Consider the following 25,396-nt stretch of genomic DNA (forward strand, 5'->3'; position numbering starts at 1 on the left):
CTGTCCTGGTGGCGATTGGAGGGGCAGGGCTCAAGGGCGGAGGAGCGGGAAGTGGAAGAGATGCGATGGAGGGCATTGTCGACTACGTCTGGTGGCGGGAAATTGCAGTCCTTGAAGAAGGAGGCCATCTGGGTTGTACGGTTTTGGAACTGGTCCTCCTGGGAGCAGATGCGGCAGAGACGAAGGAATTGGGAATATGGGATGGCGTTTTTTCAGGGGGCAGGGTGGGAGGAGGTGTAGTCTAGGTAGCTGTGGGAGTCGGTCGGTTTATAGTAAATGTCCGTGTCGATTCGGTCTCCCGAGATAGAAATGGAAAGATCTAGGAAGGGGAGGGAGGAGTCTGAGACTTCCTCCGCTACATCGATGACTGTATCGGCACTGCCTCGTGCTCCCACGAGGAGGTTGAACAGATCATCCACTTTACCAACACCTTCCACCCCGACCTCAAATTCACCTGGACCGTCTCAGACTCCTCCATCTGATTTGCCCTCCTTCTGAAGGTGAGAAGTGGGGTTGTTTGCTGTGACTACACAATGTTCAGCACCATCGCAAATCCTCAGATACTAAAGCAGTCCATGTCCAAAGGCAGCGAAACATGGACAATATTCAAAACTTGGCTGTTAAGCGGCTGTTAACTCCAACAACACTCAAGAATCTGGACATTACCATTCAGAACAAAGCGTCTGTTTGCTTAAAACCACAATTCATCACTTTCAACATTCACTCCTTACACCATCAATGCACAGTCATAGCAGTGTATACCATCCATAAAGTGCACTGCAGTAAATTTCAAGTTACTTTCAACAGGACCTACCACCCAGAAGGACACCGGAATCAGATGCTTGGAACCATCCACCACTTGCAAGATCTGCTCCAAACACATACACTATCCTGACTTGGAATTATATTGTAATTTCTTCAGTGTCACTGGATCAAAAACCTGGAACTTCCAACAACGTTATCGGAGTCCCCATTCCACAAGGATTGTAGTAACTTCAGAAGAAATATCCTTTCTCCAACACAATTAGAGATAGGCAATAAATGCTGGCCTAGATAGGAACGCAGGCATCACTTGAAAAACAAATTTTAATAAGTGCTATCCTGGAATTCTAAAAGCATCCACTAAATTATATGTTAATTTTAAGATTTACATTTGTTTACTGTAAGTCTGCAGTTAAAATTTATGATATGAAATTTTTAAAAATCACATTCATTTTAACAAATTACTCAATTTCACAACTGACAGCACAGACCAGCAGTCTGCTCTCTCTATTTTGCAGTCTTACTGTTCAGGCCCAGAAATTATGTGGAACATAACAGGTAACCCAAAGCTCTCTGCTGGATGCTGGCACCAAACAGAACCCTGATATTTTTGTCACAGCATGAGTTCTGTGCCTGGAGAGCTGGCAATAGAGTAACTTACTCTCTCTTCTTCCATATCGCAATGGTACCCATGGGCCATCATGCATTACATTTTGAGAGGTGTTAAATGAATGGTTGATAATATAACAACAAGAAATCACAGAGACACAAAATAACAAAGCAGTTCACAAAAGACTCAAGAATTTATGTGCCAATATGCTTATAAGTTTCTACCTCTTGATCAATGCCCATTTGCTACTCTGTAAAGCAGTCCTGAAGTCCATCATCATGAGATGATATTGGAAGTGTAACCTGTTGACAAACAGAGACAAAAGTAAATTATATTAGCAGCAATGAATGCCTGTTGACAAGAGGTCAAGGCAACCAGGACAGCACGCATAGGCCTTTTCCTTTCACATTGTCTAATCATACAATCAGATAAGAAAGAAAGAATAGAAAATATTTTTTTTCATTTGATAGTGTGCAATTTCATTCAAATCAATTACTACCAAAGACATTTAATTCAATAACATATTTGGCATATTTATTGTCACACTAGAAACTTATTTTATAATAGAGTGGCATTCTTTGCAAAACCTGAGCATGTTGTTCACTACTGATTAATTTAATGCAGTAATTGTGGAGAGATACTTCTAGTGACTCGTTGAGTTAAGTGCTTTTGTTTTTCAATCACTGAAGTAGGGCTTTTGTGCCCTACAGCGATTAATGCCCAAGAATTATTTTAACTCAGTAACCTTCTAAAGTGCAAAGACAACAAAGTGACTTTATTGTAGATAAGAGAGTCACGCAGTTTGTTCTAGTAAACAATATCACATATTTATCTCCTGAGGACATTCTATTGGATGATTGGTGTTTTGAATCCATTTTGATCCTGCTCGGGACAGACACTAATGTAATTTCTACAACTGAAAATAAGGGAGCCTGTCAAGGGGAACTGTCTCTCGCTCCAAGGCTACACTTTATGTGGCGTTTCTCTCCCTCCGTGATAGGGATGAATAGATGCCGTCTGGAGCAATGTGGTTGCGGCAACGGCCTCTTCCATTTCTTAACAAGGTTATGTGATGGTGGTCATCCTGTGTCTTTGTTGTGATGTCCTAAATTCCAGTCAGAGATATACAGCACAGATATAGACCCTTCAGTCCAACTCACCCATGACGACCAGATATCCTAAATTAATCTAGTCCCATTTGCCAGCACCCGGCCCCTATCCCTCTAAACCCTTTCTATTCATATACCCATCAAGATGCCTTTTAAATGTTGTAATTGTACTAGTCTCCATCATTTCCTCTGGCAGCTCATTCCATACACGTACCATCCTGTGTGAAGTTAGTTTACACTTAGGTCCCTTTTAAATGCTTCACCTCTCTAAATCTATACCTTCTAGTCCTGGACTCTCCCATCTCAGGGAAAAGATCTTGTCTATTTATCCTATCCATGCTCCTCACATTTTTATAAACCGCTATAAGGTCACCCCTCAGCCCCTGATGCTCCACGAGAAACAGCCCCAGCCTATTAAGCCCCTCCTTATAGCTCAAACTCACAAACCCAGGCAATATCCTTGTAAATCTTTTCTGAACCCTTGCAAGTTTCACAAAATCCTTCCAATGGGAGGAAGACCAGAAATGCACATAATCTTACAAATGTGGCTTAACCAATGTTCTGTACGGCCACAACATGACTCCTTTACTCAATGCTCTGACCAATAAAGGCAAGCATACCAAACTCCTCCTCCTTTATGGTATTCGTTCTATTATCGAAGCCTGCTAGCGTGACCATGACCAGTAGAGGATTGCCTCCCCCCTCCCCCATTGTAAAACTAAAGACTATTTGAATTATTGACCTAAAGACCTGGTGTTGAGTTTTTATTTCAAATACTCCACCAGTCACATGCTCAGGCTTGACATTTATACTAGAAACCAATACTGAAGATCACAGTGGATCAGACAGCATCCATAGAGATAGAGCAAACTAACGCTTCGAGTCTAAATGACTCTTCATCTGAGCTGAAGTGAAATGTGGAAGGGACAGCATTTATGCTATAATTTGAAGAGGGGGTGGGGGTTGTGTGTAGGGGTAATGGGTGTAAGGTGCTGGTGGAGAAAATATATTGATTCAGATTAATGGATTAGAATGTGAGAATAGCAGAACAAAGATGTGACTCCTGCCAGAATTGAAAGGACAGTCCCACTGGGATTGGGTAAGGAGAGAGAGGACATAACAACAGAATGTAACAGGCTAAAAATGGAAGAAATGGTTCAGAATTTGAAGGTTTTGAACTCAACATTAAATCCAGAAGGCTATTAAGTGCCTATCCTGAAGATGAGATGCTATTCCTCCAGTTGGCACTGTGGAAAACTACAGCATACCAAACGACAGACATCTGGGCATGTGAATAGAATGGTGTGTTAAAATGACCAGTGACAGCAAGGTTGGGCTCCTGCTTGCGTACAGACCGGATGTTCTGCAAAGCAGACACCCAGCCTGTGTTTGGTTTCTTCAATGTAGAGGTCGTCACATTGGGTGCAATGAATACAATATGCAAGATTGGAGGAGGTACAGGTGAAATGCTGCTAGACTAGAAATGTTAGCTTGCTCTCTCTCCATGGATGCTGTCTGACCCACTCTGATCTCCAGCATTACTTGTTTTCAGTAGAGATTCCAACATCTGCAGTAATTAGTCCTTCAGTTTTACATATACAGTTTATAACATTGACATCATAATGTTTAGGGAAGAAATAAAATTAGGAAAGTATTTCAGATCTGTACAGAATATGGATCTCTCAGGGGATAGTTATTCATTCATAGCATGTATGTATCACTGGCTAAGTCAGTATTTATTGCCCACCCCGAATAACCCTTGAGAAGATAGCAGACAGGCACCTCCTTCAATTGCTGCAGTCTGAGAGATATTGGTACATTCACAGTGCTGTCAGTTAATCCCATGGTTTTGGCCCAGCCAGAGTTAAAGAAGTTCAATAATTTCCAAGTCAGAATAGTATTCAGCTTGGAGGGGATTGCATGGGTGGTGTTGTTTCCCATACATTTGCTGTCCTTGTCCTTCTCAGGGTTAAAGGTTGCTGGTTTGGAGATACAGTCAAATGAGCCTAGGTGAGTTGTTGCAATGAATATTCTAGATGCTAGACTGCTGCCATTGTATTTGGCTAGTGGAAGGATTGAATGTTTCACGTGGCAAAGGAAGGGTCAACCAACTGTACTGCTTTGTCTTGTGTGATATCAAGCTTCTTCACTACTGCTGGAGCTTCATTCATTCAGAGCAATTTGAAAGTATACTGTCCCACTCCTGACTTGTTCCATTTAGATGGTGGACAGGCTTTGGGGTCAGGAGGTTGCTATGCAAGAATTCCAGTCTCCGACTTGTCCTTGCAGTCACAATATTTACACTACCAGCCTACTTCGGTTTCATGTTGATAGTAACACCCAGGATGTTAACAGCGGGGGAACTGAGCAACATTAATGCTTTTGAATGGGAAGGCTACTGCTTGGTGTTGGTGTGGCACAAATATCACTTGCCACTTACCAGCCTAAACTTGAATGCTGTCCAGGTTTTACAACACAAGGACACTGCCTGTGTCAGTAACTGAGGAGTCACAAATGGTGCTGAGCATTGTACAATCAACAAACCTCCCCACTTCTGACCTTTGATGGAGGAAAGGTCATTGGTGAAATACTTCAGATGGTTAGGCCTACACCACTGCTCTAAGCAATTCTTGAAGAGATGATAGAGTAAATAGATAAGGTTTTTTCCCCTGGGGTGGGGGCGTCCAGAATTAAAGGACATAGGTATAGGGTGAAAGGGGAAAATTTTACCAAGGATCTAAGGGGCAACTTTTTCATGCAGAGGGTGGTGCATGAATCGTATGAGCTGCCAGAGGAAGTGGTGGAGGCTAGTACAATTACAACATTTAAAAGGCATCTGGATGGGTGTACGAATAAGAGTTTAAGAGAGATATGGGCCAAGTGGCAACAGGACTAGATGGCAAACAGGACCAGATTAGTTTAGGATGTCTGATTGGCTTGGAAGAGTTGGACTAAGGGTCAGTTTCTGTGCTGTAACTCTCTTATGACTCTGTTCTGGAGCTCAGACAAATGATCTCCATCAACCATAATTGTCTTCTTAATGTCGGGTATGACTCCAACCAGCGGAAAGAACCATTATCACATTGCCACTTGGTCAAATACTGCCTTGATGTCAAGGGCAATAAGAACTCACCTCGAGAATTGAGCTCTTTTGTCCATGTTTTCATCAAGGCTAGAAGAGATCAGAAGCTGAGGGACCCTAGTAGAATCCAAACTGGGCCGTGGGCAACTTACTTCTGTGCAAGTGGTGCTTGAAACAACTGTCACCAACTCCTTCCATTAGTGATATTAACTCACAACTCAGAATAAATAGTTGGGTTTGATACACTTGGGTTTAGAATTTGAATAGTCATAATTTTAACTTAAATATATTTTCCCATTTTTACATTGTTTTTCTTGCTTTAGATTCCTGAACTGCATACTATTCTTCAGTAATAGTTTAATTCCTAAATCATGTTTGCATATATTTAAGCACAGCCCATTCCATAAACAAGTGCTCCATAAGACAGTTGGAAGAAAGAACACAGCAAGGACCTAAGTCTAGCAGAATTGCATTTTAAAAGTTAGTGTTGACTCAATGGGTGATGACCACCTTTTGTGTAATATTCTATAACTGAATAGTGTGGTGAGAAGCAATCTTCTCCCAGGACATGAATATTACCATTCCAAAATCAGTACATGACACTAGTCTAGAATGATCCCCTCTTTTGCTGACATTTTTTATTCCCCAGTGTCTTATATTACAGCTTGGATCACCAAAACACTACAGGCTCTCAGTGCATCGCAGAGAATGCTGTTCCAACTTAGGTCAGTAGGTAATAAATTCATCTCTGGATCAGGTTAATAATGGGGCTGAACACATTGTTGAGACTGAATCTAGGAAATGCTGCAGCTTCAAAAGGTACTTTATCTTAAAATTAAGATTCCAGTGATGTAGAGTCAATCCGGCTTACATCATTACAGTCTCAACCATTGTATGATTTGTGATGGATACTACGTACATGAAACATTACTTAACCTGTCAAGAATTGAATTAAATAAAACCAACAGTGTACCAGCTATTCAGAGAATATTTGAAATAAATTATGGGTTTGAATCCTTACCACATTCTACTTTAAAACATTAATTGCAAAATTATTTTTAAAAAATCACAGATTTAGTGCAACAAACCTGCATTACTTAACAGGATAAAGGATTCAGCAAACAAAAAGATAAATTTCTGTTTAGAGAATAAAAACAATGAGTTCAACATGATTACTGATGAGTATACTTTGAAAGAACCATTAATAGCAGTGCATTTTCATGAATATTCAAAGACTTCAGGAAATGGATTATTAATTGTGTATTGTCTGCCACATAAGATCACAGGCAGATGTTGAAAGAACACTGTGGTACTCAATTATCAAGGCTTTCAAACAACACCCAGGAACAGAGAGAAAAATTCGCTCTCAACATTTAATTCTTCATCACAATCTTTTGATTGAGGTACAGCCTTCCCATGCTTTATTCTATATCATAATTATGTAATAGAATATAATTTATTCAGCCCTTTAATGACACATTAATCCAATTATTTTGTGGAACTACAAAAATACTTTGAGCTCAAGTAAAAGAACAGTATTGATCATTTCTCCTTGAATTACCACTTTTGTAGGGGTGGGAAGATGAGATTGAATGGCATAGATGACACATTTTTCAGATTAGAATATATTTGCATATAAAATTATATGTACATCTCTTTAACAGTTCTGTGTAATTACTTTTTCACAGTTAAGTTGCCAACTGTATTGTCACTTGGCAGATCTGCCAATGCTTACCAATTTGAACCACTCATCTGTATGGGAGAGTTACAAAATTACTTTATTAAAAAGTCTTCGATATGTTCTGGCAAAACAAAAAGGATGGGAACAGAGATTTATGAATTTGTTGGTTTGTACAAATCTGACATCTTGCTTGCACGGTGAAAACAATGTGAGAAATCCACACATTTTTCCGTAAATTTAATTTGTAATATATAGTATATATTTACAATTGGGGTGCATTTTAACAACACCTAGCTTCCCTAGTTTACCAATACACTGAAAGTTCATTTTATGCATAGCACATCATTTCATTTTATTGCCCATTTTTATAGGGAAAACAAGAATAGGGAAGGTTTTATACCAAATTCAGCTCATTTTATCGTTCTCGTTGCAGATTTAATCTTAAGGGGAGGGAAAAGTTTCTATTTGTTTATAAAATGTATCTCAAACTATAATCTGACATCTGGATTTGTAAGTTTTTTTGCACTATTTAGTTACTACGGCAATCACAACACTGACTTTTTAAAGTAAATAAACACATTTCTAATACAAGTTATCAATAAAAAAAGCACTAATAGACTAAATATAATGGAACTGATCTTCCCTTTCCCCTTTTACATTCTAAATAGCAATTTTATCAATGACAATTTATTAAAAACTGTACTACACGGATTTTATACTCATGATGTGAAGGCCTGAGTTGGTGGGGAAAGGAAAGTTGTCAAAAAAGCCTGAGAAGATAAAAAGTTCAGATTCGATCCACTAAATTTACAATAATTTACAGTATTATATCTTCAAAGGCATTACAATTGATCAACAAAAAAATATTTTACAGTTGTAAGTACAGAATTTAAATATTCAAGCTTGCCAAGAACGGGCAATGTGGTCGCAGTGTAAAATGTAAACAGACTCAATACAAATAACTTTGGAAGGTGAACCAGAGTCTTCTGCCTTTTGAACAGTCTAAATTCTTACTCCGTTCCTACGTTCCTGCATAATCGTTGTTAAAAATGGATTTAAATTTGTTGCTCTACAACACATAATTCAGGGGTCTGACGCTGCCAGATCGGAGAAGAATGAATACTACGATCCAGTGTGTTTGGGGCAGTTTTCCAATAATGCAGTAGTAAACATGTCCATCTTTAAAGTAAAAATAAGGAACAAAACACGCCAAAGGTTGCAGCACAATACAGCTTTAACCTCAATACAAAAATATTTTCTTCTTGAGATAACAACCTTGAAACCTGTAAGGAGGAGTAATAATACTACTGCTCGAGAAGCAGATCTAGTCTGCACATTTTAAGTCACATAAGGCATTTACTGTGTTCACGTTTTTATGGCTGCATTGGGTGAAGACCTGGCATCACATGCCCTGTTATGTTTTACGGCTGTTCCAGATGTGCTCAGGGGTACTTTTGTGATCAGAGGAATACTCAAGGGGAGATCTGTGTTCCAATGGTGATCTGGAGTCATAAGGGGACTTCTGGTCCAAGGGTGACCTTGGTCCACTGCTAGATGGTCTGTGGTCCACTGGCCAGTCTGAGTGGTATCTATAATCCCTGGAGGATTTGTGATGGCCTGAGTATTCTGAACTGGATCGGTGATCTGAATGCGATCGATGCTCTGAGCTGGATCTGTGATCTACGTGTGATTTACTCTCCTTTGAAGTGGCCTCCATGCCAGACCGGTGTTCACGATTTCTGTGATCAAGTTTTCTGTGTTTGCTTTCACTGTAGTACCTGAAAAATTGGAAAAGAGAACATTCAGTCCACATTGATTTACACTGAATTATGTGACATGATGCTAATTCAACCAAGGTTCACCACAGTTGATGAGGTCTGAGTATCTTGAAAGTGGCTGTTGTGTTTCAATAATGGGTACGATTTAAAATATAATTCAAGAGTACTTTGAGATGCCCTGAGGTGTCTCTATAAATAAAATTTCTTTTCATGCAGCCTAGATTAATAGTGTTGGAAGGTTTGAGCTATAGGGAGAGGCTGAATCGGTTGGGGCTGTTTTCCCTAGAGTATCGTAGGCTGAAGGGTGACTATATAGAGGTTTCTAAAAACACGAGGGACATAGATAGGGTAAATAGACAAGGTCTTTTCCTTGGGGTGGGGGAAGTCTAAAACCAGAAGGCATAGGTTTATGGAGGGTAAAAGATTTATAAAGAGATCTAAGGGGCAATTTTTTTCATGTAGAGGATGGTGCGTGTATGGAGTGAGTTGCCAGCGGAGGTGGTGGAAGCTGGTACAATTACAACATTTAAAAGGCATCTGGATGGGTCCATGATTAGGAAGAGTTTAGAGGGATATGGGTAAAGTGCTGGGTACAAGGGACTAGATTAATTTGGGATATCTGGTCAGCATGGACAAGTTGGACGGAAGGGTCTGTTTCCGTGCTGTACATCTGCTTGCAACTATGTTTTACAACCAGCTCAGGAGTCAACAAACAGTGCCATCAATTTGAAATGGTTGTTTAAGAATTAGGGCAGGAGAAATATTTGGAACTGATAAGCATGATATGTTTTGGTACCTGAAGTAGTTGAGACTAATGCCAATGCATCATTTTAAGTAAAAATGCTATTAACATTTGGTGAAAAGGACAAAGTTATATTAACTGACCCAACACGAGATGAATGGACTACTCTGCTCTGACAAAATTACCAAACCTTAAACCGACTACTAAACTGATCCACTTTCATTAAGATGTACACAAAACAACTATTAAACTATTCTGTGCAGTCCCATTATCACTGGAAACCACAATAATTTTACATCATGTCTTGTCTAAATTAAACTTAATTTTTTAAATACGGCACTACATAAGAGAACGGGATGTAAAACTAAAGCTCATAGGATTGGGGATAACATACTGATATGGACTGAGAATTGGCCAGTAGCCAGCGAACAACAGGGAGGAATAAAGGGGTCATTTTCTGAGTGCTGGCCAGTGACTAGACAATAGGAGCAGGAGTAGGCCATTCAACCCTTCGAGCCTGCACCGCCATTCAACATGATCATGGCTGATCATTCCTAATCAGTATCCTGTTCCTGCCTTATCTCCATAACCCTTGATTCCACTATCTTTGAGAGCTCTATCCAACTCTTTCTTAAATGAATCCAGAGACTGGGCCTCCACTGCCCTCTGGCAGTGGGGTACCACAGGGATCAGTGCTTGGATCCCAGTTATTCACAAAATACATTGATAATTTAGATAATGGAACTAAATGTAATGCAGTATCTCCAAATTTGCAGATGACACAAAGCTAGATGGAAGGAAAAACTATGGCAAGTGTGCAGAAATGCTAGTGTGATTTGGACAAACAGTGATTGGCAAATGCACAGCAAGTATGTGGATGAGAAGTTATCCACTATAACAGCAACAGGAAGGCAGATTATTATCTGCACGGCAATAAATTTGGAAGGGGGGGAGGAGTAACTAGATCTAAACATGCAGATGCAGCAGGTGGTGAAGATGACAAATGGTATGTTGGTCTTGCAGTGAGAGAATTTGAGTACAGGAGCAGGGATGTCTTGCTGAAATCACGCAGGGCCTTGGTGAGACTACACCTGAGATATTGCATGCTGTTTTGGTCTCTTTATCTGAGGAAAGATGTTCTGGATATGGAGGGAGAGCAATGAAGATTTACCAGACTGATTCTTGGGATGGCAGAAGAAAGACTGAATCAGTTAGGACCTATATTCTTGGGAGTTTAGAAGAATGAGGACATTTATAAAATCATGAGGGGGGCGGATAGGATAAGTAGACAAGGTCTTTTCCCTGGGGTGGGGGGAGTCCAGAACTAGAGAGCGTAGGTTTAGGGACGGAGGGGAAAGGCACCTAAGGCACAACGTTTCAAACAGAGGGTGGTGCGTGCATGGAATGAGTGCCAGGGCAAGAGGAGGAGGCTGGCACAATTACAGCATTTAAAAGGGATCTGGATGGGTATACAAATAGGAAGAGCTCAGAGGGATATGGGCCAAGTGCTGGCAAGTGGGATTAGATTAGGTTGGGATATTTGGTTGGCATGGACAAGTTAGACCGAAGGGTCTGTTTCCATGCTGTACATCTTTATGACTCTCCCAGAAACCTATAAAACTATAACAGGACTAGACAGGATAAATACAGGAAGAATATTCCCAATGAGCAGGAGTCAGTCTAGGGATATGAAGTAGGCCATTTACGACTGAGATGAGGAGAAATGTCTCCACCAAGAAAGTGATGAGCCTGCAAAATTCTCTGCAACGGAAAGTAGTTGAGGCCATAACTAAATGTTTTCGAAAAAGGAGATATAGCTCTTAGGGTTAAAGGGATCAAAGGGTGTGGGGAGAAAGCAGGAAGACACTAAGTTAGACAATCAGGCATAATTATATTGAATAGTGGAACAGGCTTGAAAAGTCCATTCAACACCTTTTTTCTACATTAAATAAAAGCTCGTACGACTCCAAAAATCCTCAAAAGCTAAAATATGTTACAGTCGAAGTGGTATCTTCGATCGAATGCAGCTGCTTCAACCTACCTGCCATCTGACCGGTAATGATCTCTGTCTCGATGGTCTTTGCCATTGCTAAATGAGGAATATGGTCTCTTTCTTGAGGGATCGCCTTTTCGATAGGAATCCCCATGATGTCGATCTCTGTGGTGGTCGTGATAATGTGAGGAGTGGTGTCGTTCAGATGAATGGCTATCCCTACTGCTATCATCATGGTGAGAATTCTCTTTAGGTTTTTCAGATTCTGTTCAATAAAAATAGAATCATTATTTTGTTGACAGATTCAAATTTCTTTCACAACAATCACTTAAAAAATTCATCAATATAAAGCTCACTCCTGATCTTTCACTGCAAATTGTAGCTTAGAGAGAAAATTCAATAATTTACACAAACGAAATCAGAAACGAAATCAGAAAGCTTACCCGTGTGTTTGGCATTATGGATGTTGAGGCTACTACTGTGTTGATCATTATGCTGCAAAGACAAAACACAAATGTTAGCCACAAAGAACGAATCCAGGCAATCTGGCAACACAGAGTTTTTCATAATTTTTAAGCATCAGTCCAATTTGTATTATCTTTCAAGACCCGCTTGTTAATGCTTAGTAAGTTGTTGATATGATGTCAAATTGCTGGACAAGTGCCTCAAAATCCTGGATTTAAATCCTATTCTGGGATTGAGATAATGAACCAGCTTAATCCTTTAGTGTAGTGTTGAACAGATGTCACATTAATGGCAAGGCCATACTTCATTTCAGATAGTGAATAGACGTCAATTCTTTGTTGCTGTCAAATGTATATTTTGTCAATCAATGCCAACAAAGCAGAATAACTGGCTAACTATTTTTTGTGGTATTCTGCTGGATTCAAATCAGGTTCAACCTTTAGTCACTGCATTTCAAAATTAGTTACTGTATGTGGCTTTGTTTGTAGCATTTTGAAGAGATGGTGAGCTGATGTGTAGCTACAAACCTTTCTGTTATGATGCTGATGTACCTGCAGACCTCTTATTTAGTGTCCAGTTCACACACTGGTATTACTTCAAGAGTCTTAGTCCTTTTTGTTCAGCTTTTCTTTCCTAGAACAGTTACTGGTTGATGCATGAATACTTAACTGTCAGCTTTCATGTAATATAACACTCATTCTGACTCAGCAAGTGATAGGTTCAAATCCCACTCCAGACACTTGAACATTTAGAGTCTACAACCTGTATTCTGGAGCCACTAGCATCTTTTTAACAACTCACATGCAGCTCCCAATTTTGATCAAGTGAATTTATTTTGAGAGCAATTAAATGGTTCAGATTTGTTTTTAAGAGTTTTGTCAACATTTACTTCTGAGAATCTCAGTTGTTGAACAATGATTTTGTTTAAACATTGTCCTTTAAAATATTTAAGGTAATAATCAAATGCTCTCTTTAATTGGTCTTTGACATAGAAAACTTTAAAATATTGCATTTTCAACTAAATTTAAATAATGACACTTGAAAGCTTGCCAACCCCTGATCTATGGTAACATCACAGTAATTATTTAAATTAGAGGTGCCATCTTTAGAAGACACCATATCAGTCACATTTGCCATACAGCAAGAGAAGATAGGAGGACTGAGAAGAGACAATTTGCTGGACTCTTCTCTGGGCCCACTCCTTAAACAGCTGAATGCTTTATTTCTGCTGCCTCTACCAATGCCCTTGCAAACAATCAGCCTCCAGAGATTATTGTCGTCATTGGCATGGATGGCTGGGAGACATTCAATGTCCACCATCTTCACATCATACTTGAAGATGTCCTTGTAGCAGAGGTTCTGATACTCAGGAAATAGTGACTTAATGGCCAGTTCTTTGGGCCATCATTCATCCAGCAAACATGGTCAAGCCAGCACAGATATTGTTGACTTAGCAATGATGGAATTATATACTGTTTGAACGAGCTAGTTGGTGCACTCGTCCTGCCAAGAATACATCTGAACAGCAAATGTGGAAACTGTTCAGTTTTTCCCCCTGGATAATATGTTGTCCAGGTCTTACCACTTGTAGAAGATTAAATTAGGACACAAACTGGTTAAATGCAGAGCTTATTGTTCTGTCAGGTTGTTGTTGCACCATATCTTTACTCGGTGTGATGATTTTGAGATGTGTTAATTTCAGCACCATGTGACAGATTTCTGGTGCTTGTGCGTGAGGTAGCCATGATGTGACAGGTGCTTGCGAACCTATCACAATTTACAGCACCACATTCTCAATGCTGATAAAAAATCCTAGACCATTTTTTGGTCAGAGTTTACTCCCTCAAACAACTTAAAGGAAAACAGAACATGTTATTTATTATTTGGGGGCTTTTCAGATCTTGCTGTATTTAATTTGTCTGCCAGATTTTCTTTATGATGAAGGTAGACACCTTTTGCAACAACAAATAGAAAATGAGAGAAGTTAGGTGATGTTGAAGTATGAAAAGGTCCTCCAAATACCAATAGATCTTATTTAATTTCTAAACATTGCTATGAAATGAAAAAACTGCAAATATTGTAAATCTGAAATATTAATGATAAATGTGAGAAATATGTAGTATGTTATTTAGTGCTTGAAAAGATAAAGGGTAGATTAAATACTCAAAAAGAAACACTTAGCTTAATTAACAATGTTGTTAAGTTCTAGTATTGACAGACGCAAATAATCTTTTTAGCTAGTTGAAATATGAAAACGCCTCCTGTGCAACAGACTGGCAGAAACGGATGTTTTGCAAACCAATTTACATGGCTAAGAGATTAACTAATATCCCACATAAGAGATAACATTGTGATTGGTCTCTAAAAAGTAGGCTTGATTTGTCAAATATTTGCACTCTGTACTTCATTTTAAAAGAGCATTGCTAATAATACAATCCTTATATAAATTTATAGGCTACACTCTGAACTATTGAAGTATTGAAACATATCCCACCAGTGAGCATGCCTAGTTTCTGCACCCTTTAATGGTTTACTGCGATTTTCCGAAAAAGAAACATGGCCATGCACTGTGTCCACAGGTCTCTGACCTTAATTTGCTAAATAAAATCTTTTGAAGTCTATTTCCACTAATATAACTCCGCATCAAAAGTTGTTCTCGCCTTCAAAATGAACAATCAGGAGGGTTGTTAAAGTTACTCAAGGGAAAAGATTCAACAAAGAAAGTCAAATTAAAGTGAAAACAAAAAGGTCACAGGAAAAGGACTGATGGGAGAGGGGCACAGGATACTTTAATTTAAAGGAAAGCCTGATAATCGGATGTTTGAGCAGGTTGATCAAAATATACCAATCATCTGGCACAATGAGATCAGTTTTTTTGAATTGTCCAGAGTCTAATATTCTAAGTAATATTTTGCAAATGTATCATTGCTCACATACCCGAGAGTTCTCCAGTCGTTTCTTGATTGCATGTTTGTATAGTTTGTGAAGCTTTCTTGCATCAAATTCTGTGAACTTTGAAACAAAGATCCAGAGATTTCTAAACAAAATAAAATTGGTTAAACAGGATTAATAGCAGACAACAATAACAATGTTAGATATTGACTTATGAGAAGACTACTGACATGTCAAGAATGCAAACATTTAAACTCCAGTGACTTGGGAGATCAGGGATTTGGCCTCTCACTGCTGGGAGCTGATTAAAATCCAGCCAATATTAACAGATTAATGTTCTCTTTGCGTCCTCACTAAGTGAGGTAGCTATGATGTGATGGTGCTGGTGTTGGACTGGGGTAGATAAGGTTAGAAGCAATATGACACCATGTTACAGTCCAACAAGTTTACTTAAAACCACAAGCTTTCGGAGTGTTCCTGATGAAGGAGTAGCGTCCCGAAAGCTTGTGATTTCAAATAAACCTGTTGGACTATAACTTGGTGTTGTGCGACTTCTGACAAGGTCAAGTTGTCATTTTAAACTGAAAGACTGCAGAGGGTTTAGAATATGAAACATAATTTAATGCTAACTCGCAATGGCACTGACACGCAGGTTCTGTATAGCTCATGGAGAAAATGGAAAAGGACTGAAGCCAATATAACTCGTTGGGGCAGGGTGGAGAGTGCATTATAGAATCATGGAGTCATACAGCATGAAAACAGACTCTTCAGCCTAATCAGTCCATGCCAAACATGTTCCCAAACTTCGTTTGAATTACTTTGCTTGAGTTATGTTCAACCTTGGAGGGGCTTCTAGAAACACAGGATGATTAGAGCACCGACCACTGTGCCCAAACCCCTTTGCACTGTTTGGTGTAATTGACAGATTTATAACATGAACACTTCTACTGTGTAATCATTGTTCTTGCATACCTATCAATCTTAGTTGGCCCGGCATCAACTACTGTTGCAGAAGTGTTCTAAATTTCCACCACACCTGAAGGGTATTTTCATCATGAAACATCCTCCTATAATATTTTGACAGTCCCCCTGGAGTTACAGACCCCCAGATAAATTAAATACTTTCCTTGGAAATTTAGTCTCTGTTCCTCTTATTATCTTAAAGACTTCCACTAAATTATCCTGTAATTTTCTAAAAATTACTCTCAGTCCTCTGACCAAGTGTTCAGTGTTCTAACCCAGAAAGATTGATATAGCTCAAAAATAACTTATACTCTCTTGAAAAGGTGTTCGAGGATTTGGATCCAGTGACATCGAAGGAAATATTTCAAAGACAGAATGGTGACTGGCATGGAGGTGAATGTGCTGGTGATGGTTTTCCCGGGTATATGTTGCACTCGTCCTTCTAAACGGTATGGGTTTGGAAAGTGCTGTCTAAGGATCCTTGGTGAATTTCTGCAGAACCACCTTGTAAGTGGCATACACTGCTGCGACTGAGAGTCAGTGATGGAGAGACGGAATATTTGTGGATGTGGTGCCAATCAAATGGACCACTTTGTCTTGGATGGTGTCAAGCTTTGAGTGTTTCTGTAGTTACACTCATTCAAGCAAGTGGGGAGCATTCCTTCGTGCTCCTGACTTGCACCTTGTACATGGTAGACAGGCTTTGGGGAGACAGGTGATGGCTTAGTTGCTACTTGACCTGCTCTTGTGGTCAAAGTAATGATAATTCCAAGAATTTTTGGGTATTCAGCAATGGTAATGCCGTCAAATGTCAAGGGGAATGGTTACATTCAGTGTTGTTAGAGACGAGCACAAATATGGCCCAGGTCTTGCTGCATTTGAACATGGGCTGCTTCAGTATTTGAGGAGTTACAAATGGTACTGTACACACTGTACAATAATTGAACATCCTCACTTGTAATTTTTTGATGGAGGGAAGGTCAGTGAAGAAGCAGCTGAAGATGATTCAGACAAGGGCACTACCCTGAGGAATTCCTGCAGACATGTCCCGCAGCTGAGATGATTAACCTTCAATAAACACAACCATCTTTCTTTGTGCTAAGTATGGCCAACAGTAAGTTTTTCCGATTCCCATCATCTCCAGCTTTCCTCAAGTTCCTTGACGCCATCAAATATGGCCTTGATGCCTGCAGCAGTCACTCTGACCTCACGTCTGGATTTCAACTCCTACCCATATTTGAACCAAGGCTGTAATGAGGTCAGGAGCTGAATGGCCCTGGCAGAACCCAAACTGGATATCACTGAACAGGTTACTGCTAAGTACTGCTTGATAGCACTGTTAATAACATCGTCCATTATTTTACTGATGATTAAGAGTAGAAGATGGATTAGTACTTGGCCAAGACGGATTTATCCTATTTTTCTATACAGAACATACCTGGTCAATTTTCCATATTGTCAGTTTTGTGGCTGTACTAGAACAGCTCAGCTCAGGTAGTGGAACAGTATGTTCTGGAGTAGAAATTTTCAGTATTGTTGATGGAATGTTGTCAGGGCCGATAGCCTTTGCAGTATTCAGTGCTTCCTGCCATTTCTTTACTTTACATGGAGGAAATTGAATTAGCTGAAGATCGCTGCAAGTGTTTCAGACTTCTCTTTTGCACTGAGGTTCCCTGTTCCCTCATAACTGAGGATGGAAATATTTGTGGATTTGTTTCCTCCAGTGAGTCGTTTAATTGTCCACCAATATTTATAACTGGACTCACAGGACTGCGGAGTTTGGATCTCAACAGATTTTGTCTTCATTATGGTGCGAACCAAGTCTTGCGTTTTGTTGTAAATGAGAATCTCGTTTTGCTGCTTATGCTGTTTGGCACAAGAATTTGTGATCTGTTTTGTAGGTTCACAGGCTGAAACCTCATTTTTAGGTATGCAATCCTGCACTTTCCTGGAACGAGGGATGATTCCCTGGCTTGATGGTAATGGCAGAGTGGCAGGGGGATATATCAGGACATGAGGACACAGATTCTGCTGCTGTTGATGGCTCACAGCACCTCATTGATAACAGCTTTGAGTTGCTACATCTGTTTAAAGTTTATCCCATTTAAAATGAAGGTAGTGCCACAGAATAGATGGAGGATATTTCTTAATACTTCCACATAGACTGTGCAATGGTCACTTTTACCGATCCTGTCATAGACAGATGCATCTGAGACAGACACCTTGGTGAATAAGTGATCAAATATGCTTCTCCCTCTTATTGGTTTCCTCACCACTCGCCACAGACCCATTAGGATTCAATCAACTCAAGTTAGTAGTGATGCTGCTGAGGCACTGGAGGTGATGGACATGCAAGTACCCGCTATGTTTTTACCTCTTGCAAAAAAAAATTGTAATGCTCATTCTATTAGTTTTGATTATCTATACTTGTTCCTCATATTTTAATTATGAATGTGGACAATCAAGCCTCTTTGGACTGAGAAAGAATAGAACAGAGCACTTCCTAAATGGTAAAAAGTTGGGAAACAGGGGAGGTCCAAATTTTTGTACCTCACATGCTGCACTTTTCCAGCAACACATTTTCAGCTCTGATCTCCAGCATCTGCAGTCCTCACTTTCTCCTCCAAACAGGGGAGGTCCAAATTTTTGTAATTTGTTCATGGGATGCATGTGTCGCTGGCTAGGCCAGCATGCCTAGCTTATCCCAAATAGCTATGGAGAAGGCAGGAGTGAGCTGTCTTCTTGAACTGCTGCAGTCCTTGGCGTGTAGGAACACCTACTATGTCATTAGGAAGGGACCTCAGTTTTCCCTCACTGAAATTCCTTTGCCAAGATATCATCTAATTGTTTAATCTATCAATGTCTCTTTGCAACTTTGCACATCCATTAAGCCTGCAATCTTTTAATTTAGAAGCAGGAATCCATCACAAAACCAAAAACTCACTCATGATGTGGTATCAATATTTTCAAATTTCAGTTTTGTTTTTGTACTATTCTGCAAGGACTGCTGAACTGAGTTGAAATTCTACTATATCGTTTACATCTATTTACTCAACATTGCCTCCTCTTTATTTGCAACTGGTCTTCTGGTAATCACATCTCAGATATGGGTTCAGACATTTAAATACTGTACCTAATATAATACCCTATTTGAAGTGCTGAACTTTTATTTCAATCCAAAATTCACAAGCAACTGTCTCCACAAAAGTCCTGGCACTTATGTAACGTTTTTCAGGATCACTGTACATTTCCAATTATTAAGTCCAATGAAGTTCCCTTGAGGTGCAGTCACTATTGCAAGTGTTTATGGGTGTTTACATTCACCCACATGCAGCATGATTCCATTGCAATAAGCGTAATTTTAAAAATGCACTTTAAGTAGTGCTTCATTAAAATATAAAATATGATTTCATAGTTATGCAGGTTTAACACAATTCCTGCTCACGTCTTCTCCAATCTCTTCCATAAGCACAATGTTCACCACTGCAGTTTATCCCATAATTATTAAATAGGTATAAGAAAATAGATTTTAGTATCATCAACTGTACACAAAGTCTATTTCTTGTCATGAAAACAAAACCGATAATATCCCTTCAATATTTATTAAGGAAATTACTGTTAGGCAAAGTGAATACATTTTGCATAATTCTATAAAATTCAAATTTAGCACGAATCATTCATGTGATTTATTTCCCAGCAACTACTGATCTCTTCAGTTTTATATTATGATAAAAAGGAACAACTGGAGTTGCTTACTTTCGCCATTGCTTGATTTGTTCTGGATTTGAGTACTCTTTCAAACATTCAGTGATGTGGTCTCCAATTTTAATCAGGCACTGCCTGGTATGTTCTAGTTGCTCCTTTTCTGAGAGGCCTTTTTCAGGCCTGTCCAACTGCTTTAATGCTGCCTTTACAGGTCTCATTCTTTCTTTACACTGAAAAGCATAAACAACAAAATTACAGTGATTTGATACATTACAGCAACAGTGTTGGAGAAGACATGAACTTATATTCTCAATACTTATACAGACAGGTGACATGACAATAGCTACCTTAGTGCCACACTTAGGAAATTTGAGACTCCCTTTAGGGATGTCTAGTTCTTGTTTCTACACCTGTGACTCATTTTACAAAGGATATGGTCAAATGCTGGCAAATGGGACTCAATTAATTTCGGATATCTGGTCAGTATGGACAAGTTGGACTGAAAGGTCTGTTTGTATCCTCTGCAGCTCTATGGCTCTATGATAACTATAGGACTTGCTTAGAAATGAATTAACCCCAAGAGGAACAGAGTATCAGTTGAGAACTACCCCTCTGCAAATCCAAGTGCCAGTCTTGAAATAAGTAAGTAGGGCCAAATTGGGAGAGACACGATTATTTCATTAATTTAATGATTAAACATAGTGAAAAGAAAATCAAGATTAGCAGATTCCCATCAGATCGAAACTTGATCATCCTTTATTTTGGACAATACGTTTTTATTATGAACACACTCTTCAAACAACACTGGGAAGGGGAACCACTACATTTCTTTAAGAAAAAAATCAATCAGCTGTTTTTCGAAGGTAACCTGTCTTCAGTATGGTGCTTTGTTGTAAATGAGAATCTCGTTTTGGATACAAGTATCTTGGACGAGCCTTAACATTCTGGATTCAACTAAACTAGCAGAAAGTGCTTTCCCTGCAAGGTTATTTGGTACAAAGTCACAATTAATCCTCACTTTCAATCATTAATAGTAGAATCAGAGCACAAAAAAAGGGCTCAGCAGTTGGCAGTGCTGCCCCACAGCGCCAGACACTCCCTTTGATTCCAGGCTTGGGTGGCTGTCTGCGTGGAGTTTGCATTTTCTCCCTGTGTCTGCATGGCATTCCTCCCACAGTCCAAAGATGTGCAGCTTAGATTGATCGGCCATGCTAAATTATTCCACAGTGTCCTGATATGTGCAGGCTAAATGATTTAGTCATGGTAAATTCCAGGTTATGGGTAATGGGTGGGAGGCTGGGTCTGGTTGGGATGTTCATCAGAAGGTCGGTGCAGTCTCGTTGGGTCAAATGACCTCTTTTTGCATTGCAGTGATTTTATGATTCTAAGGCCAGAAGAGACATTCCAGGTATTCACCAAAGCTTCCAACTCAAGGGCAACTACAGATGGACAATAAAGTCATATCAAACTCAAAACATCAAATGTTTCCCCTCACAGACACTGCCAAATTTGCTGAACTTCTCCAGCACGTTGTATTTATTTGAGAGTTCTAGCATCTGAAGTATTTTGCTTTTATGTGAGCAATAAATGGTGACTCAACTAACGAAGCTCTCATCCTCTGAATAAAAAAAGGTCATTCAGTACTTGCCTGTGATAGCTCTTTAAACTATCTGGTTCGTGCCAACGCACTGCTCATTTCCCAAACATTATACTTTTCAAGATGATATCCTTTTAAAAATTCTTTTATCAGACATGAGAATAGGTATTCGTAACCTAATCAGAAGTTCCATTCAGAAAGTGGTTATGAGCCACCTTCTTAAACCACTGCTGACCATATGGTATTGAATAGTTAAAACACTGCTCAGAAGTGTGTTCTAAAAGTTTGATCTGGTGATATATTTTAAGGTCCGTTGTCTTTTGGAAGTTTCTGCTGAATCTGCTTCCATCATTCTTCAGACAATGTATTCAAGATCATAATTTGTGGTATTAAAAAAGTCTCCACCTCCTTTTCCCTATTTATTTTGCAAATTTTAATTTGTACTCTGACTACCAACCCCTCTGCCAGTAGAAACAGTTTCTCCTTCCTTAATCTTCAAAATTTTGATTGCTTTTATTAGGGCACAATAGGTTAAGGGAAAACCTAAGAAAGAGCAGCTTCCCTGGTCTCTCCACGTAACTTAAGTTCCTCATCCCTGGTGGAATTCAAGTAAATTTCAACTGTACTCTCTTCAAGAAGACAACATTGTTCCTGAAGTGAGCTATCTGAAATGTGCACAGTACACCAGCTGAGACCTAAACAATGGTTCAGAATAGTGCCTCTGCTTTTGTGCTAACATGTCTCTATTTATGAAACCAAAGATCCCATATTTTTAATTGGTCCTACCATCTCCAGAGATGTTCAACCACCACTAAAATGAGTCAAGTAAATGGTCAAGAATGCTTCAACAGATAGTTGCAGTTGAACAACAAAAGTTATACCAATTCAGCAAATCTTCATCTAAGTTATGGCAGGAGGAAATGAGAAAAATATGCCCAAGAAAATAGAATTAAAAGAAGCATGGCACAGGTAGATATCTTCATCTGGAACTCTTAAGAAACAGCAAAGTCAAATGTATTACAAATGTCAGCATAGGTCATTAACAACTATACTTACAATACTAAATGTGTTTTGATCAAGTTCTTCTGCCTCCTCTGTGATGGGAACTGGATCACTGCTTGCTGTGATATGAACTGGGACATCAGTCTTTTTAGACTTCTCCTTCATCTCTGACTTAGCTTCAATTACCTACAATCAACCAGTAACAGCATTAGTCAAAAGAGAAAAGAATCAATACAAATTGCAGAACAAGTTAAAGGGGTCATTCATCTCTCACATTGATAACACAAATAGCTCTTCACACGGAGCTATCAACTGTAATTTTCCTACCCTTTTCTTGAATCATTCTATGTTTTACAAATATATCCAATTCATTTTCAAATTGGTCTAGATTTTGAATTTTGCAAAGTGATGCTGCTCACCAATGACAAAGAAAGCCGACCACCGAGGTTTAATGGCCTTGCATGTGGAATTCCTCTTTCCACATATTAATTTTGAAAATGGTGCCATATCAAGCGATTCTCCCCACATTCACCAACAATGATATCTTCAAGCAGAATAAGCCAACAATCACACAGAAGTGTTTTTATAAGTAGGAAGCCAGGCTAAAACACTGATTATCCTTCACTCCCATTTAAAGTCAACTAACGGTGAATAGAAACCAAAAGAGAAAATGCTGGAAAATCTCAGCAGGTCTGGCAGCATCTGTAAGGAGAGAAAAGAGCTGACATTTCGAATCTAACTGACCCATTGTCAAAGCTGTTGGAAAAATGAGCTTTGACAAAGGGTCAGTTAGACTCTAAACGTCAGCTCTTTTCTCTCCTTACAGATGCTGCCAGACCTGCTGAGATTTTCCAGCATTTTCTCTTTTGGTTTCAGATTCCAGCATCCACAGTAATTTGCTTTTAACAGTGAAAAGAAGTGAATTACACAATAAAAGCTAAATATCTAAATAAGCTTTTAATATCAAAATGGAAAACACTGACATCACACAAATAGAATTTTTTTTTTCAGATCTAGAAAGGTTCTTCAACAAAACAAGGAATTATTTCACTGTTAAATTCAATTACATACTACTAACATGATCTAGCGTCTTTTTTTGGGCGGGGGGGGTTTAAACAGCAATATTACAGTGAAAAGGGGAAATTCAGAGATTCCTAATTTACTGTAGTCTGCAGGGACTTCAGTAGTATAGCATGAAAACATGTTTTTTTAAAAAAAACTGATAGCAACTTCTGGTTTCCACGTTTATCTGTGGATGTGTAAAGCCCATATTCCATCAGCTTCAGAGTAATGACAGCAAATGCTGACAGCTTTGCTGTGTTTTTTTTAAAAAGCCACAGAATGCGACCCATTATAATTTTGGCATCACTACACATTTGCAATAAAGGATTTCGTAATGTAAGGTCATCCTTCTTCTCTGTCCCTTTAATTGTGATTGAATATTTTAATTTTTTCATCTGAATTAAGGCAAAATACTGTGCAGCATGATTCTTCCTCTTGCTTGTTTAATATTATAGATAATTTGCCTGTATATTTCTCTGTACATTATTATATGGTTCTCCTAACCTACGAGTTTTGATCAATTCATGTATTGCCAGCTATTGATGCATCACCATTACTTGCAGTTAATTTGCAGCTTTCACATTATCCAATCACCTCACTGCTACTGTTTGATCTGTGACTACACCAACAAGTTATACATGGGCTAAGGCCCTTTTCAGCTCATTTAAGAGGTGCAAGTCCAGTCCAAAACCATGAGCTTCAATTTTACTGATATTCAAATTCAATGTAACCCGAATTAGATGGTGATCTTTATTTGCAGGAATTTTCCGATCTATTGGTTGCTTACTCTCATTTCTTTGCTCCTTGAACCACCTTTTGTTGTTGACATTTGATAATCTGATTAAGAAAATGGTTTTGGGGATGCATTCATAAATTGTTCCCTATTTTCACCACAAACCCCCGTCTTTCCTCAGTCTATTTTAGGATCCAACTGTTGTAAACTTGTACAAATCTCTATTGTGGCTCCTTTCAGCAGACTGTAATGTACAGTACTCAAAATAAAGTAACAGGTTCCTTTTTATTTCTGAACTCAGTCAAGATGGAATTTAAATCAGCAATAGTACCAAAATTGGTTTGCTTTTCTACAGCTGTAGTTGTGCCTTAAATTATTAAATTTTTCCTTCTTCATCTTTACCAAAAATGTTATTTAAATTCTGGTCTTACCTCAACTGAAGCCTAATTTCCAAAACTGCATTATCATGTTGCTCCATTCTAAATTAATGCCTCCAGTTCTTCAACTTTTATTTTTAACTTCTTTTGTATTTGCAAGTAAACATATCAATTGCTGATCTTTGATAGGTTCACTTCAATTTTGCTTCAGTTATCTTCTTATACCCTTGAGTCCCCATGAAGCTGCTTTGTCATTTGGAGGGACAGAACCCCACTGGTCCTCACCTACCACCCCACCAATCTCCATGTACAGCGCATCATCCGCCGTCATTTCCGCTACCTCCAAACGGACCCCACCACTCAATTGCTGATCTTTGATAGGTTCACTTCTATTTTGCTTCAGTTATCTTCTTATACCCTTGAGTCCCCATGAAGCTGCTTTGTCATTTCACTGCACTTACTTCTACTATCTCACTCCAGTTCATCCCCAATATTTGTACCCCATCCCCAATTCATGCTATGTGTTGCTCAGCTGGATATAATAAGTTGGCTATTGTCAAATTGTACAGATATTTCAACCTCCAACCGCCACCAGGACAGAACCCCACTGGTCCTCACCTACCACCCCACCAATCTCCATGTACAGCGCATCATCCGCCGTCATTTCCGCTACCTCCAAACGGACCCCACCACCAAGGATATATCTCCCTCCTCTCCCCTATCAGCATTCCGTAAAGACCACCCCCTCCGTGACTCCCTTGTCAGATCCACACCCCCCACCGACCCAACCTCCACTCCCGGCACCTTCCACTGCAACCGCAGGAGGTGCAAGACTTGCGCCCA

At 39.3% G+C, this 25,396-nt stretch overlaps 1 protein-coding gene across 2 annotated transcripts in view; it reads right to left on the minus strand.

Annotated features, from left to right (window-relative positions):
* Positions 1 to 6,370: 6,370 nt before the first annotated feature.
* The window catches only part of chd1 (chromodomain helicase DNA binding protein 1), a 193,716-nt gene continuing 174,690 nt past the window's right edge, over positions 6,371 to 25,396 (minus strand). For both annotated transcript variants that reach the window (XM_043709925.1, XM_043709918.1), the window contains exons 32-37: positions 22,436 to 22,567; positions 19,834 to 20,012; positions 15,160 to 15,259; positions 12,201 to 12,252; positions 11,806 to 12,022; positions 6,371 to 9,022 (exon numbers count right to left, since the gene is read on the minus strand). In XM_043709925.1, coding sequence (XP_043565860.1) covers positions 8,659 to 9,022; positions 11,806 to 12,022; positions 12,201 to 12,252; positions 15,160 to 15,259; positions 19,834 to 20,012; positions 22,436 to 22,567 — 1,044 coding nt within the window. In that variant the 3' untranslated portion in view covers positions 6,371 to 8,658. The remainder of the gene's footprint in view (positions 9,023 to 11,805; positions 12,023 to 12,200; positions 12,253 to 15,159; positions 15,260 to 19,833; positions 20,013 to 22,435; positions 22,568 to 25,396) is intronic.

The sequence above is a fragment of the Chiloscyllium plagiosum genome, chromosome 2 (genome assembly GCF_004010195.1).
Source record: "Chiloscyllium plagiosum isolate BGI_BamShark_2017 chromosome 2, ASM401019v2, whole genome shotgun sequence".
Classification (NCBI taxonomy): domain Eukaryota; kingdom Metazoa; phylum Chordata; class Chondrichthyes; order Orectolobiformes; family Hemiscylliidae; genus Chiloscyllium; species Chiloscyllium plagiosum.